The 17,479-nt window shown below is 34.8% G+C and overlaps 1 protein-coding gene across 1 annotated transcript in view; it reads right to left on the bottom strand.

Annotated features, from left to right (window-relative positions):
- Window positions 1-17,479, bottom strand: part of PGAP1 (post-GPI attachment to proteins inositol deacylase 1) — a 66,270-nt gene that overhangs the window by 27,787 nt on the left and 21,004 nt on the right. Inside the window, exons 5-12 of the mRNA XM_065880432.1 lie at window positions 14,196-14,353; window positions 10,310-10,362; window positions 9,135-9,201; window positions 7,254-7,359; window positions 6,526-6,581; window positions 4,998-5,081; window positions 1,494-1,540; window positions 441-492 (exon numbers count right to left, since the gene is read on the bottom strand). Coding sequence (XP_065736504.1) covers window positions 441-492; window positions 1,494-1,540; window positions 4,998-5,081; window positions 6,526-6,581; window positions 7,254-7,359; window positions 9,135-9,201; window positions 10,310-10,362; window positions 14,196-14,353 — 623 coding nt within the window. The remainder of the gene's footprint in view (window positions 1-440; window positions 493-1,493; window positions 1,541-4,997; window positions 5,082-6,525; window positions 6,582-7,253; window positions 7,360-9,134; window positions 9,202-10,309; window positions 10,363-14,195; window positions 14,354-17,479) is intronic.

Consider the following 17,479-nt stretch of genomic DNA (forward strand, 5'->3'; position numbering starts at 1 on the left):
AAACAGTTACTGAAGTGCTTAACCACAGATGATACTGAAACTGAAAATTGCTTTGTCTTTTTGAGATGCTTACTTCCCTACTGTAGGTCCTCCCCAAAATGAATTCTGAGTATATTCAACTTAATATTTTAAAACAGACCATTCCAAACAAACCCTCAAATTGAATCTTAAAAATTTATCTATCTCTTAGTATGATGCTATAACATATAGATTTAATTTTATTTCGGATTGATGACTTATAGTTTTCACCTCTGAAAGCTAAAAAATAATTGCATGTTATTCTCCATTAAATGTATTTCCAGAGAAAATATTTCTAAAATGTATATTAGCAAATTTCAAGTTTATTTAATACCTAGAATTAATCAAAGACCATACTGTACATGCCTATATGCTCAAATATTTTTTCACCTGGATATTAACATTCTAAATCCACAATTTACCTTAATTGTTGGCAGCAGTTCAGCTTTCCATGATAAATCAACCCCTTGCCGGCTTGGAAATAAATACGAAAATATAATTAAAGGACAAATATATTAAAGTATTATAAATTAAAAATGAGCTTCAGAGCAAAAAGAAACCATCTATAGACCTACCAAAGACAGTTCTAATGAACTCAAGTCTAATAGGTCTAACACAATACACTTTATCCACATAGTCCTTTGGGGAACAAAATGTAGTTTTTCCGAGCAAGCAACTATCAATGTTTGCAAAAATTACTAGTATGTTAATTTTCTTTATTTTTAATTTTAAAATCAATACTATAATTTAGTTTAGTAGCAAAATGAGCTTAAGAATATCTGAAGTGGGACTTCCCTGGTGGCACAGTGGTTAAGAATCCTCCTGCCAATACAGGGGACACAGGTTCGATCCCTGGTCCAGAAGATCCCACATGCTGAGAAGCAAATAAGCCCGTGTGCCACAACTACTGAGCCTGCGCTATAGAGCCCGCAAGCTACAACTACTGAAGCCCGTGCGCCTAGAGTCCGTGCTCCACAACAAGAGAAGCCACTGCAATGAGAAGCTGGCACACCAAAACGAAGAATAGCCCCCACTCACTGCAACTAGAGAAAACCCGCACGCAGCAACAAACACCCAACACAGCCATAAAGAAATAAATTTATATTAAAAAGAAAAAAGCAAACTGTTAAGCTTTAAAAAAAAAAAATATCTGGGGCTTCCCTGGTGGCGCAGTGGTTGAGAGTCCGGCGCAATGGTTGAGAGTCTGCCTGCCGATGCAGGGGACACGGGTTTGTGCCCCGGTCCAGGAAGATCCCACATGCTGCGGAGCGGCTGGGCCCGTGAGCCATGGCCGCTGAGCTTGTGCATCCGGAGCCTGTGCTCCGCAACGGGAGAGGCCACAGCAGTGAGAGGCCCGCGTACCGCAAAAAAAAAAAAAAAAAAAAAAAAAAATCTGAAGCTATTCTGAAAGTGTGATTTGAGTATATCTTATGTTGAGAAAAATGAACAGAGGGCCTTATGTTCAAAACACTTACCACATAGAAGTGCTGTTTATGCAGCCAAAAATCCAGCTATTTGTATCCTATTGATTAATAACACAAAATAAAACACACTAAATATTGTAGAAAATAATTATATAAAACAGGCATTTCACTGTTTATGATAGGGTCAGTAGGCACAATGGAAACATAAAATAACAACTTATTGTTTAGAAATGTATTCAAAATATTCTCAAAAGTCAAACAGGTCAAGGTGAAGCAAAGAAGTCTAATGTCAACATAGACAGGTAAAGCAAGTAACCTGGAGCAGCAGTATGAGAGAGTAACCTGATAGGTTATCTCTCCACAGCATACTGTTGAGCAATTTTCATTTCTGAACCAACACTTTTAGAGTTCAGCAATGTCCACACTTTAATTAGGTACTTACATAGAAAGTAACCTATATTTTAACAAAACTAGAAGAGAACAACTAGAGGTAGACTTTCACACAAACAGAAAAAAAAAAAAAAATCCAGAGCCAAGTAATTAAAAATAATCTAAGTACAGCTTTTTAGTTTATCATTTAAGTTCTCATTTGATTACTAGGCAGATAACTTTTATGCAACTGAGAATGTGCTTGGATTGAAGCACAATTCCAAGGGTTTAAGACTAAAAGCTAGTTGTTACTTTACTAGCGCAGATTGGGAATGCTGCAGAGATGGTTGTGGTATTTTAACAATATTATGTATTCAGCTTCAGTCATTTAAAAGCAGTATGACCCAAGATCTTCACTCTAACTTTTAATGAAGTAGTAAGAGCAATGCTCCAAGATCTAACGATCCAACTACTGAAATCCTACCAGGGCATAAGAGAATGAGAAACACTGCTGAGACAGCTACATATATTTTTCCTTAGTATACAGACAGGACAATAAAAATATCAATCCTTTCATTCAATTAATATTTATAAAGTCCATTCCAGGGCCAAGGAATTATGCTAAGCCCTCAAGAAAAATGATGAATCAAGCAGACATAGCCTCTGCCCTCATCAAGCTTAAATAAAATTTTAAGATATTTTTCAAGAATTCAAAAAAGCAAGCTGAAAGAAAACAAACACAATGTGGTACTTCTCTACTCTCCACTGCTGGCAAAATACTTCAGTAAACTCTTTTATCAGTTACTTGTGTTTACCAGAACAACCACGTGACATTATAAAGCAAGGCAACAGAACAGATCTGCATAGCCTAGACAAAGAGAATCTAGCAACCTCTCAAGATCCAACTCACTTTTGTAATAGGTTTTTGCAGTTATTGCAACTCAAAGACAGCCCTTATGAAAATTGCCAATACTGCACACTACTTACTTTGGTGTCTAGGGAATTCTGATTCATTCACTAACAGACTGAATAAAGTATTATTCAAATCCACCCTAAAACACCATGTTGTTATAACCTAGAAGGTGTCAAAGAACAATTTCAGGTCATCTAGTAAACACCCCTAACTCAGCTAATTTTAAAACTTGTATTAAAAATCTTAGAAAAAGTCACTCAGAATTTACTAACTCCTGAAGTGCACAGAAAAGAAAATGCTACTTGATTATAAAATTTATAGATCTAAAAAAAAAATCCATCTACAGTAAAAAATATGTCCTCGATGGCTGCTAAAATCATTAGGTGAAAGACTGACTAGGAACTTTATAATGAATGGATCATGCCAATATGACCTGAGTCCACTGATATATCAGTCCACTGATTTTTGTCACTAAAAGTGGGACAACCAGATATTATATACCTCCCGATATGATAAGTACGCAGTTCTACTTATAAAACATTCATACCATAAAAAAATGAATCTATTCAAGATTCTAGATCTAACTTCCAGTTTACACAAAACAATGGATAGAAATACATTTTAAAAGATACCACAAGAATACAATCAACTAAACCCAGAACAAGTGTATGGCATGGGGGAAAAAAAGAGGGGGCTGTTAAAAAAAGACATAGGACATATGAATCAAATGCAATGTATGTACTTTTTGGATTCTGATTCAAACAAACTAACTTAAATGAACAGAGGAAAATTGAACATGGACTGGATACCACATGATATTAAGGAATAAGTAATTAATTTTGTTGGATAAAATAATATAATAATATTATTATAATATAATATTATTAGTATTATAATAATATGTAAAATTCTTATCTGTTATAAAAACATACTGAAATATATATTGATAAAATGCCTGGATTTTGCTTTAAAAATGCTTCACTCAAAAAAAGTGAGGAAGGGATGAATCAAGTAAGAATGGCAGAATATTGATAACTGTTAAAGTTGTGTGATGGTTAAGTAAGAATTTATTATATTCTCTCTCTACTTTTGTATGTTTGAAAACTTCTATGATAAAAATTGAAAACATTTAAAACAAATTCTCCACATGACTAGTAATACTTCGCCCATGGACCTTAATTACAGAAAAGGGATCCTCCAATAAGCCAAATGGATAATTTGCACTTTGGCAAGGATTTTTCTCAATATAATACTGACATTCTGATTTGGAATTTAGTAGGAGTGTGGCTATTTTAAGCCATCACTCTCACGGCCAGATTCTCTTGGGATAAACTACCCATCCAAATTTTAGGCTGAGAGATGGTAGTCTGTCTCTGGTGAGAGACGCAAAACTGTGGCAATTCCACTAAAATTAGTATTCATTAGCACCTAGCCCACAGTGCCTGCCTACCATCTTTTCTAAAGACTTTACTATATATCAAATGGTGGTATCAACCAACTAAGTAATATATTAGATCCTAGTCCTAAAAAATACAAATAATCCAACAAAAGGGAAACGAGGGAACTTAAATTATGAAAGATGCAAATATAAAGTGAAGAATCCTAGGACATGAGGGGAAAAAAATCAGAATAGAGAGAAAGGAACCCAAATTGGGAAACAAATTCCTGAAAGTAAGAAGTGCTGATAAATTATTACTTAAACAGACCTAATATAACAAAAGAATGCTAAAGCATCTAACATATTTCTAGCATAGTAGGTACTCATTAAAAAGAAATACACAAACAAAATCATCATACTGATACTGTAAGTCTAGACAACACTATAACAAAAAGTTACTATACTATTTTAGAGAATATTTGGTATAAAAAGTACTGCAAATTTGAGTATGGAAGCCATGGGAAAAACAGGATTTACTTTATAAAACGAAGGATAGCTTTGCTTAAATATATCTATTCTTTAAAATACTAATAGAATTTTAGAATTAAAGGAGCTCTGAACTGAATTCCTTCAACCTAAACATAGTGAAACTAAAGTAGAAAAACCTAAACTAGAGGCAAAGGTACAAGCTAATAGTATAGATATATTATCAGTTACAGAAGCATTTTGATTAGTACTTTTCAATCAATACTCTGTTCCAGATAAATGTTTTTCAACTAATTAGATTTAATAATAGTTCATAGCTAAAGATGATACCTACTAGATACTAGTTGAATCTTAAAAATAAACAACAGTTAGCCTTTTAAATTTACATAAAGTGTATCAATTATCTTACCAGCATGGTGCTCTGACAATAGACATGAGTGTAGATTTTTCTATGATTTGCAAGGGGAAATGTAAAATATATCTTATCAGATTCCTAAAAAAACAGGGAAAACACAATAAATTATGAGTAGATAATTTCATCATTCAAAAATTCAGATAAAGTAATGAATAATTATTCTAATTAATTATTTTAATTCTATCATTCTTGGTGTTGTTGAGAACCAATAATCTAGGAATGGGAAGAAGATACAGATGCAAGATAGATCAGGTATAAACTCTGTAGACCTGAAATTGTCTTGGAAGTATCAGTATGAATGCATGTTTTTTTTGTTTGGGTTTGGTTTTTGGCCTTATGACCAAGATAAAATACATTTCTTAGCTCTGTTTACTGAAAAGGCCTTAGAAATGCTAACTTACTAGCCATAAACATCTCTAGTACCCAAATTATGGTTTGCAGATACTGTTTCCCAAATAATAGGAAGAGCTTCTTTGAGAAAAAGCAGATTCAAGGTCTGGGACGGGAGATGATACACAATGAGCTAAAATACTTTCTCATACTAGACAGTGAGGAAAATATCAAAGACAACTGAAGAGCAGCTATATCAAAAAGATTCAGGAGCCTACCTTGAAATGGCTTCCACTGGTCAAGGACAGAACAGTTTTAATAGCAATTTTAGTATCAAAGATAGAACAATTTTAGTATTTTTGTTTAGACAGAAACACAAAAATGTTTAAGCTCATAATAACACTGGAGGAAAACCCCCCCAAAACATCTTATGGTCACTGATGGAGGGTGTTTGGGAGCCAACTCATTACTCTAAAAACCAGTAAATATAAGATCTAAAGAATTATCATTTTTTCCTTTGTAATTTGTTCTACTTTTGATAAATTTAGTAGATGAGAAGTTTTTCTATATAGTGTTTCAGTTAATAAATGAAGAAGGAATAATCGGAGTCTCATTGCTTTTGTACTCCCTATTAATGACTCTAGGCCTTCTTCATCAATAGCTGCTAACATCACAAAAAGAGAGAGAGTCTAGTAAAAACAAAAACAAAACAAAAACCTGAATCTGATGAAGCATCTAGATCCAAGATCCAGCTACCAAGTCACAGGAAAGAGTAGGGAAAGGAATATACTGGATGACATTACAGGAGTGCAATCAGCAAAATCAAGACTGTGTGAAACTCTATAGGACAAATGACTAGTTTTTTTTTTTTTTTCCCAACAAATAAACTGCAAGGAAAAAAAAGGGTGAAGGAAGTATTAGATATTAAAAGAGGAATAAGAGACATATCAACAAATAATACGTACACCTTGTTTGTACCCTGATTTAAACAAACTGGAAAACAAAGAAACAACAAAAAATTTGACAGTTATGATAAAACTGGAAAATTGAACAGACTAGATATTAAGGAATTATTACTAAACTGATTTAGTATGGGAAAATAACGTTATCTTCTTTAAAAAGTCTAGCTTTGAAAAATAAATACTAAAATATTCTTGAAAAAAAATTTTAAATCCATTGGTGGTATACTTACATTGTAAGCCACATAGGTCCATTTGGACACTTTTACTGGAACCCACATAGATGTCCCTAAGGTAAAAGAAATTAATTTGTTTGGCTTTTTAAAAAACATTAAGTGATTTCTTTTACTGAATCCTTCTCAATCGTAACAGGATTTGAAAAAGAAGCAGTTTCCTGAACACTGGCTATTTTAAAATAGAAAATCTAATGAGATGTTCTCTATATGCTCATCACCAAGGAGCATTCAGATCATGTAAAGCATTTAAAATCTTTCTGATGTCTGACTCTAAGAAGTATCAACAGAAGAAAACAAATATTTCATTTTCCAAACTAAGTAGAGCATGACAGATACATATAAAAACAAAATGTACCAGCAAAAGATATGCCGTTAAACCAAAAGACTGAAGAATGACACTGAGAAACTAAGTCAAGAATAATATAGAATTTATTTTACATGGCTGTCAAGAGAATAGACATTTAATGCTTTTAAATTTTTCTACTGTCATGTTATTTTCAGTACAAAATTTTATCAGCAACATCTTTTTACTTTTACATTTTTTACTTTTCCCCTCCTTAGCCAAGAACCTCATAAGAAACCAGCATAGGGAAATTAATAAAATATAATAGGATTATAATACCTGAAGCATCACAGTTTCAAAGAATTTGTCTGCTAATGACAAATTTACCTAAAAATAATACTCAAAACTCTACTTAAAATTAAAACATGCTATTACTACTGACCTGTTAAGTCAGAAATTATTGATGGATTTTCCTCAAAGTGTTTTGCTGGGTGTCTTATGAAGTGGTGATTCAAAACTGACAATTTCTTCTTGGGATTTTGAGTTATCTAGAAAGAACATTGATACATTCTGTATCCTTTTATATCCACTGTGATGACCTAATGAAACTCTGTTTCAAGTAATAATAAGAAGAGCCAACAGTTACTTACTGTGGGCCAGGCACTGTTCTAAGTGCTTAACATGGGACTAACTATGCTTTGAGTTAGTTTCCCTGTATATATGTTTGTTTCTCCTCCTCAACTATATGCTTCTTGAGGAGTAGGAATCATATCCTACCATTTTATCGTCTAATATTTAGTTTAGTATATCATATACACTGAGTTTGTGAAAGAGAGCCCAGTTTCATATTATTTTGATTCTTAGCAGTATTAGTCAAAAATTTCTCATTTGTCCCTTAAAATGTATCTGTAAAGTACTTATCCATCCAGAATTATAATTTATTACATGCTAGTATTAGCATTTTCTCACCTTAGAATTTAATGGAGAACAAGATTTGATTTGTTAAAATTAGTTTGATGTATAATTTTTAAATAATATACCTTCATTAGTTGAAATGGGGTTTTTCCTAAAACTACCAAATGTCATTTAAAATACAAACTGGTCAAATACAAATTTTAATTGATTCTACTGTTGTATATAGTTGAACAGATTAAACACATTTGTGATAGTCACAATTAAAACAAGGTTGAAAAACTGAAAAACATGTACATTCCATGACTCCATGACTCCAATGTTAACTCTATGAAGCTGATTTACTTTAATAAATATACTAATATGGTATCTTGTGGTTTAAAATGTGGTAAAACAGATCAACTTGTGTCTCTCGTTTACTGCATTCTTCAGGAGAGAGCTAAATATCTATCATTCTCCCTAATAATAGTTATGCAGCTTTCTAAAGGGTTAAGGAAAAAAATATAGACACTACCCTACTCCTAAGAGAGAATGCTTAGGAGCAAGGTTAAGACACAATGATAAGGAAGCATTACCCAGAGATTTGCTGAGAAAGAAGCCACACATAATAGTCTCTCAAAGAACTGGGGCCTCCAGGAAAAAGAATCCAAAAATATATGCCATAATGGAAAAAATTACCAAAAATACAAGGAACGTTTTCTCCAAAAGGAGAAGCCAGAGTTGTAGTTCTCAAAACATGCTTCTATGAACAGTGATGCACTGCAAAGTGACCTGAGGTGAAAGGCTGCTTTCGATGAATAATGGCAATCTGTTCCCAATTCACAGGAAAAAAAAAATTAAGTTACTAGAATTCTCTGAATTTTGCTGAAATCCTTGGTGCCCATTACTATTTATCTGCTGGCAGACAAGAAAGAGATGAATGAGTAATATGATTTCCAGGTATCCTGCTAACTGAACAACTTAGAAAATCACCAGTTGGGAGAGTTTATATGTAAAATATCAATACAGAAAAGGTTTGACTCTAGAAGTACATAATTTAAGTTCTGGTGAGCTTGTGTTATTCAATGAATGTAGATATTTTGATCCTACTGCATAAGGATATTTGTAATAAGTATTTCCCTTAAGGTAAAAAACAAAAAGTCAGAAGGACATATATTAAATTTTAAACAGTAAAGGGGAAGAACTGAGGAAGATTTAAGGTATTCTTTCACTTTTTCATTTTTCTTGCATTCTTAATTATTAATAGTTATCAAAGATTACAGATAAAAATACAGATATTTTCAAACTAATTACAGTCAATATAAGGTGTAGGCTTCTATTTTCATCAAAGTAAAAAAACGTATTAAATCTATCACTGCTCTAACAAAAGCTTTTACTTCACTGAAATAACTTTTAGTTTAAAAATACATACTTGTTTAGTATCAGCATCAATAAGATCAAAGAATGCTCGAATTGTAGTCAATTGTAATTGTTTACACCTAAAGAATAAAATAAATGTTACAAATGAAACTTTCTTCAAAAATATACTTTTAATACAAACAAATAATTCTATTATTTAATGGAATATATGAATTTCCTTTAATGCTGCAAACTCTAAAATTATTTAACAAATTATCATTATTAAGCATATATCTTAAAGCTGAAACCTATAAAAATAAAGTAAATTAAAACTTCCTGGATATTTGAGAGTATAAGTGTCAGGCCCCCATCTTCCCTAAATCTTCCTGTCTACCCCAGGTATAGACATATTGTCTGCCCCATCTTCATATGTCTGAACTGTTGTGGTCCTTGCAAACACTACTGACTGCACAGCCAGAGGAAGGTGAGAATTTTTTTTTTTTTTTTTTTTTTTTTTATGCGTTACGCGGGCCTCTCACTGTTGTGGCCTCTCCCGTTGCGGAGGACAGGCTCCGGACGCGCAGGCTCAGCGGCCATGGCTCACGGGCCCAGCCGCTCCGCGGCATGTGGGATCTTCCCAGACCGGGGCACGAACCCGCGTCCCCTGCATCGGCAGGCGGACCCTCAACCACTGCGCCACCAGGGAAGCCCAGGTGAGAATCTTTAAGAGATTCTTTAAGCCAATATATATACAGATAAAAGAGAATCTTTAAGCCAATGCATATAGAGATAAAATACTAGGATTTATGTATTTCTTGGCCCTTATTTAACCTATTTCTTTATTTATATTAAGGGTAAATCTAATTCCTACTTGGTTTTCCATGTGCTGCTCTAGAATAGGCAATGCTGCATTAATCAAGTCCGAGTTTGGTGACTGGCCAAGAGCTCAGAAAGTCCTACCACAAGTATCTTTGATTCTGCCCAGCTATGACAAATTCTAAAATTTTGACATTATCATTTGAGACTGATGCTACTGGTTCTTCAGGAGATGATTTTATAGGTTGTCAAGGACACCTTGGTTAAACTGAGACAAGAACAAAGGCTGAAGTTCTAAACCCCTAAGTTAATCTTTCTCCCAAATCCTTATTTATTTATGGATAAAGCTCTAAGAAAGCTAACTAACCAATCAATTCATTGATGAGAAAAGAGGACCACCACAAATTGCCAAAATAAGTTATATTAACTTACCATACAATGGAGAGGTGGTCTGTTGAAACCCAGGTCTTAGGCACTGCTGAACTCTAAATGGAAAGAAACAAAAATCATACTTAAGGAAAATGCACTTGTTATTCTCCAAAAGGCTTGAAATTCTTATAGGCTAATATTTAGAAACATGTAACATTAGTTTCACCATTTTATGATGTGCAGAAATTTTTAAACGATGCACTCTTGTAAAAGGTGATCCAAAAATATTAAGATACTGAATATTTCCTGCATAAAATAATTCTTTGTCATTACTTAGTCAAGCTTAAATTACCCTTTAAAATTATTAAAACATCCACAGATTACTTACTGAAGTTTACTGTCTAACTCTTCATTACTTTAATAAGAGGTTGTTTATGATTCTTTAATAAATCATAGTGTATATATAAATTATAATAGATATTTCAGTAATTTTAGTTCTGACTAGACTATCACTTAATAAGTTCTAAGATGTTAATTCTAATCAGGATTTGCCTGAAAGATACCTAGGCCTGAGGAGATTTTTCAAAATAAATATGCCTAATCACAAAACTACCAAATCAGACTCTTATAAGTGGGGTCCAGACTTATTTGGAAAAAAATCCCTAGATGATTAGCATATATACTACTGGTTAGAGACAGAAGGGCAAAAGCCTAGTAAAAAATATAAGTATTTTCAGAAGGCTTCCTAACAGTGGCACAGCACCCTCCAAGAACTAGAGACTTCGATCTATACAGGGTAATGACCTCCCTGTGAACAGCATCTTACATACAATGGGGAAACATTAAGTAAATCTGATACTATTTTTCATGTCATCTCTCTCTCTACACTGTCAAAGACACAATGAGATGCCTTCACTAGAACTGTCAAAACAAAATGAAAATAGGAAACTAACAGTGCTGTATGCAAGAAAATTTAGAGGCCTAAAATGCCTCTTTGTTTTTTTAATAAATTTATTTATTTAATTAATTTATTTTTTGGGGGGCTGCATTGGGTCTTTGTTGCTGCACATGGGCTTTCTCTAGGTGCGGCAAGCGGGGGCTACTCTTCGTTGCGGTGCACGGGCTTCTCATTGCAGTGCCTTCTCTTGTTGCGGAGCACGGGCTCTAGGTGTGCGGGCTTCAGTAGTTGTAGCATGCAGGCTCAGTAGTTGTGGCTTGCGGGCTCTAGCACGCAGGCTCAGTAGTTGTGGCGCACGGGCTTAGTTGCTCCGCGGCATGTAGGATCTTCCTGGACCAGGGCTCAAACCCACGTCCCCTGCATTGGCAGGCGGATTCTTAACCACTGCGCCACCAGGGAAGCCCTATGCCTCTTTAATTAAAAAAAAAAAAAATGGTATTTGTAACAAAAAAAAGGTATTTATAACTTCTAAGGAGTCATTGAGTCATTGTCACCATTGTACTCTGCAAATATCAATGTGTATTTGGGTTGGAGGCTCTAAAGTTGAAGGAATCTATAGATTACTTAATGAACTTATAAGCATTAGCTATCTCATTTAGGAATTGCTGCTGGCAACTTTAAAAAATTAAGACAACCAGAGTTCACTGTGGTTCTAAGGTTAGATGCTCAGTAAAGTAAGAACTCACAGTAGACATCATTTACTATCAACAAGGACAAAAGCTAGTTTACTTTCATTCAGTTTAATGAATGCATCTGTGTTAGAACTGAAAAAAGGAAAGTCAACACACATTATAAAGGTAGTTGCGGGGCTTCCCTGGTGGTGCAGTGGTTGAGAGTCCGCCTGCCGATGCAGGGGACACGGGTTTGTGCCCTGGTCCGGGAAGATCACACATGCCGCCACGCGGCTGGGCCCGTGAGCCATGGCCACTGAGCCTATGCATCCGGAGCCTGTGCGTCCGGAACCTGTGCTCCGCAACGGGAGAGGCCACAACAGTAAGAGGCCTGCGTACTGCAAAAAAAAATTAAATTAAATTAAATTAAAAAAAAAAAAACAAAATGTAGTTGCTCATGACCTTTGTTATAAAAACTGTTAAATGTCCACCAAAATCTTCTTCCTTTTTCATAGTTAACTAGAATGCATGTCTCAGCCTCTCTTATTCTATGGTGTGACTAAGTTGTCTCTAATGGGATGTGAAAAAGAGTGATGTGTGCCATTTCCAGGCCTAACTGCTCTCCTTCATGCTCTTTTCCCCTTCCTGTGGATTGAACAGTGATGATTAGAGCAACCTTGGAAGTAAAGTATTCAAGAAGGGGGAGCCTACTATCAGCCTGGGTCCCTTAGTGAGACTCCTCAAAAACCACCCGCCACATAAACGCACACCTAGGGCAGTCATATGAGTGAGACATAAAATTCTATTGTGTTTAAGTGCCATTGCCTGCATGAGTGAATATTACAGTAGTTCAGCCTGCCCTACGAATGTAACTAAAGTCTCTAACTTAAACAATTTTTCTAGTCCCAATGGATTTAATGTCATCTAACTGTTCTTGAGATAATCAGTAAAAAAAATTACTTCTTAATAATTGTTTTTTTAAAGAGAACATACATATATAAAAGACTAGACTATTTGAGAGCTAAAAGCTAAGTAATTAAATATTTAAAAACTAAATAAAACTCAGATTATACAATAACCAGCTTTGAGAAAGTTCCATAATAAGTAAAATAATATCTTCATCAGAGATAAAGATATATAAGCTGCCTTGAACACAATACATTATCAAATGGATTAGAAAAAGGGAAGGACATGTCCGCCTCCCACCCCCGCCACACACCATTAAAAAGACCAAATTCTTTAAAAGCTGGAGGAAAGGGTATCAATACAGCATCAAGCTCCAGACCAAGTCTAGGAAATAAGTTATATCCAATTTTACATGACTAAAACATCTATTTTTATACTAAGGAGTTCATATTTAGAGTTTTGAGAACTTCTAGCACATATCTACCCAAAATATTCAGCATCAAAAAACAAGATTCCTACCGATGATGAGGTTTGAGAGATTTAGTAAATTAGTACTAATTACTTCCAAAGCTATTATGGCTATATCACAACTCCTTCAGTTATAAGAAAATGGTGGATAAGAGCAGAATAGCTTAATAATTTTTGTTCTATGTATGGCAAGCATTCAGTAATACCTATTTACTGAATGAACAGCAGTAGGTGAACTGAGCAAAGGAGTATCTATTAAGAGAACAACTATGAAACAACTATCATCTAAAAAGCAAAAGGAACGCTATAAATTTTCTTTTTAGAAACTAAGTTATATTTGGAGATGACGTGTATACTGAGTTTAAAAGTTAAGCTCTTAACTAAAGACTTAAAGGTTAAACATACAAAAATAAGTCCTAAAAGGAAACCTGAGCTTATTTTACAGAAGCTGTGTATCCCAGTTAAAGACCAAATACTTGATGTCCTAGCAGGGAAGAATAATTAGCAAATTAATTAATCAGAGCTCTATCTATACTATCAAAGCTAATTTTTAAATTTTAAAATCAGTAAACCTTCATTCAAGTTTAAAATTCAAGAGTATATGAAATGTTTGATCTTCCATTACCACTGTATACAGCATACCACTGAGATACATCCGGAGCCCCTGGACTTTAGTCCATACTTTTTTATACTTAAAACTCTAATCAATGGATAGGCACTTATTTTGAATAAGAAACAATCATCTTCATAAATAAGAGTCATTTGCACAAAGTTTCTAAGATCCTTTTCACCCTCCATGGATGTAAGTATCCACGCCTCTGTCTTCCCCAAATATTCATTGTTTCATGTTCTGTCTCTCACATACACATACACATGCACACTTGCACACACACAGTATAGCAGACCAACTCAGGAATCATTTCTAACCGATTACATATCATTTCTCCTTTCATGCTCCACTGTGTCCATCATGTTACTACTTTAGTAGAATCTTTAAAAAGATTACCACAACAGATAAGGCACTGGTATGATGGCTTAATTTTGGTAGAAAAGTCAGTCCTGAACGAACTTGGTAATCCCGGAATCCTCCAGCTACAGACAGTGTGGTTAAATTTATGTGTCTAGCATTCAGAATCCAATAGTTGTTTACAGTCATATAAAAATCTGGTGGGAAATAAAAAAGACATACATTAAAAATCAGTAACCATGCTCTGCAACAATAACCCATCTATAATACTAATATTAAACTGAATTTCTGTTTAAGCCATCTGAATTGTCTATAAGCAATGCCATCCACATTTCTCTATTTTGGGTAAAGTCAGTATCTTTACACATACTCTACTTTCCCCATCAGAGTACAAATACTAAGAGTCAGTAAAGGTATCAATAAAGAAAAAAGATAACCCAATTTTATTAGCTTTGACAAGTCCATAGAAAACAGGTCTCTACATTCCACAAGGATGTTGCTTGTTTATGAGCCACATAGTATAGAAAGAAACCCCTGAAATTCTTCCAAAGATATAAGTTTACTATGCTAAGGAGTTATATCAATAGATCTTCCTAATCATGGCTGTGTCCCTGCTTATAGGGCTTAGCAACTCTCTACTGCAGCCACCGTAGTACTGGTGACCAAACAAAGTATTAACTTCTTAAAATACAATCTATCAGGACAATGACAGTCACATTAGTCTTGGGACTCTCCACTGCAGAAAATCTGATGCTTAACAAGATTCTATCCATTTAGTGTAACAAGTGGTGCAGACAATTTTTCCACTTTATCTATGGAAGATGAGAAAAATTTAGTGTTGAAGATCTGAGGCCAGGGCAGGGGAGTTCTCATTTCCTATTCTGATTATCAAAACTTAACTGCATTTTTTATCCTGGCATTTGATCCCATTGATGGCTTTTAACATTTTGGAACAGCAAACTCTTCTCATTAAAGATTTTAGTAGTATTCACTTAGATTGAGACAAAGCAGACCCATTCCTAATACCTCCAGGGCTTGGGATAAGAGTTCCAATGAGGTATACATGCCATATGTCTAAATACTTAAAAGTCAAACTTCCAGCTAACAAACTTAAATCAAATGTATTTTCTCTGCCCACCTCGACAAATATATCATTGAAATAACCTGGAAGGCCAGGTTCAAATTAAGAATTCTAGGACACCTCAGAGTTGGACACCGGATTATGGCAGCATAGGGAGAGCATATCTCTGGCCACAGATTGCTGTGGAGATCTGCAGCAAAGGGGGAACAGATCACTGTGCTCTCTTCTTCTTCCCATCCACATTCCATCCTGCATCAGAAAGACCTCCTGTGCACATCAAAATTCTATCTGTACCTCATGCAGAGCCATCCCTTGGCCATAACTCAAGCTCAGGATTCTATATACCTGTCCTCAGGATAGATCCAAGTAAGAGGCTAAGGGAGTGGGCTTCAGGCATATGGGCAAGAAAAGTCTGAAGGACTGGCTACCTGGATCATAGTCCAGAAGTAAAGGTACAGCCTGTAAGTGGGGAGGCGGCTTGGCCTGTACACTCCACACCCTGTGGGGAATGGCAACATGAGAGCAGGGCCCTCTGAAGTACAGAGCTCACTGCAAGGCTTCCTTTCCCCTAGTTAAGGACAGTGTTTCCACCAAGTATAAATAGGGAATCTATTTCTGCAGGTCATATGGGTCTCCTAAAAACTTAAAATCCACCCTTGAACTTTTGTTTTTTCGTTCTAATTATGGCTTAATGCAATAAAAAATAAATACAGAATAAATGGCATAGAAGCTTGCTAATTACTGGACAGGCTCTCTGACCCTAAGAAGCACTTTCAGCCTAAGCCATTTAGAGACAGGCCATCAGTATCCTTCAAAAACAGTAAACCTGGGCTTCCCTGATGGCACAGTGGTTGAGAGTCCGCCTGCTGATGCAGGAGACACGGGTTCGTGCCCCGGTCTGGGAAGATCCCACGTGCCGTGGAGCGGCTGGGCCCGTGAGCCATGGCTGCTGTGCCTGTGCTTCCGGAGCCTGTGCTCCGCAATGGGAGAGGCCGCAGCAGTGAGAGGCCCACGTACCGCAAAACAAACAAACAACAAAAAAAACAGTAAACCTGACTCTCTTGACAGTTCTTTCCTCAAAGAGATTTTTAAAATGCATTTTGAGTAATTATAAATTAATCTGCATGGCTCATCTACATATACCACATAAAATGCAGTAAGAGAAAGAATTCTCAATTGTGATGACAAGTATTATGACTTGTCTATTATACCTTTAATTTTTTCCTAAACCTATTATAAATAATAATTATTAGAATCAGTAAAGCATATTTAACCAACTTCAATAATAAAACTAAAAATTTTTATTAGAAGAGTTCTACAGGCAAAGTTTTAAATGTAATAAGGAAAAAAATCAAACTTCTCTTTAAGTGCTACTGCCAGATATTCCAGCAAGTTAAGTTACTCCTTGGCAATGTTATGTTAAGATGGGTGCTTTGGAAAACTACTTTGGTTTGGAGTCACTAGGGTATATGCCTCACTTATCTGTAAACAAAATTTTCACCACAATTAAGATAATGCAAATTTTTATAGGGTAAGAAGTTATGTAAATTTACTGATTAGGAAAAATAATTATTTCTTTCTAAAGATTTTCTTCTACACATACAGCATTCCAAAAAGCAGTGAAGATAATACTTGACTTTCTTTAATAAAAAGTTGAGATAAGTAGGCATTTAATTCTTATTCTGTGACACTATCACTATTAGATGACAACAATCATAAACTCCTACTGTTCACTCAAAATCCTCTGCAACATTACAGTATTATCCATAATTTTATTTCCTCTGTTATCGTAATGTAACTCAATTCAGAGGCAGCATACATAAATGTTAAAAGCACAGGCCCAGAAACAAGCTTGCTGGAGTCAAATACCAGCTCCACTATTTTCTTGCCATGTGACTTTGGGCAAGAACTTTATCTTGGCCTCTTTTTTCTGTCCATGAACATGGCAATAACAATGGTACCTACCTCAAAGAACTGCCATAAGGATCAAATGATACAATAATCATGTAAAGTTCTTACCACAATATCCAAAATATAATAAGAGCTCTATAAAGATTACCTTACCTCATCATATAAAGTGTTAGCAGACCTATTTATTAAAAACAAACAAGGCATTTCTACTATTTTACTTAAATATAAGGTTATTTTGAATGAAGTACCCAGAGGAGTTAAAAAAAAAAAGGAAGTATAAACATACTTTAAGAGACCAAGAGTCATCCTCAAGAATAACTAAAATGAAGCT

Source organism: Phocoena phocoena, chromosome 7 (assembly GCF_963924675.1).
Source record: "Phocoena phocoena chromosome 7, mPhoPho1.1, whole genome shotgun sequence".
In the NCBI taxonomy this organism is placed as follows: Eukaryota; Metazoa; Chordata; class Mammalia; order Artiodactyla; family Phocoenidae; genus Phocoena; species Phocoena phocoena.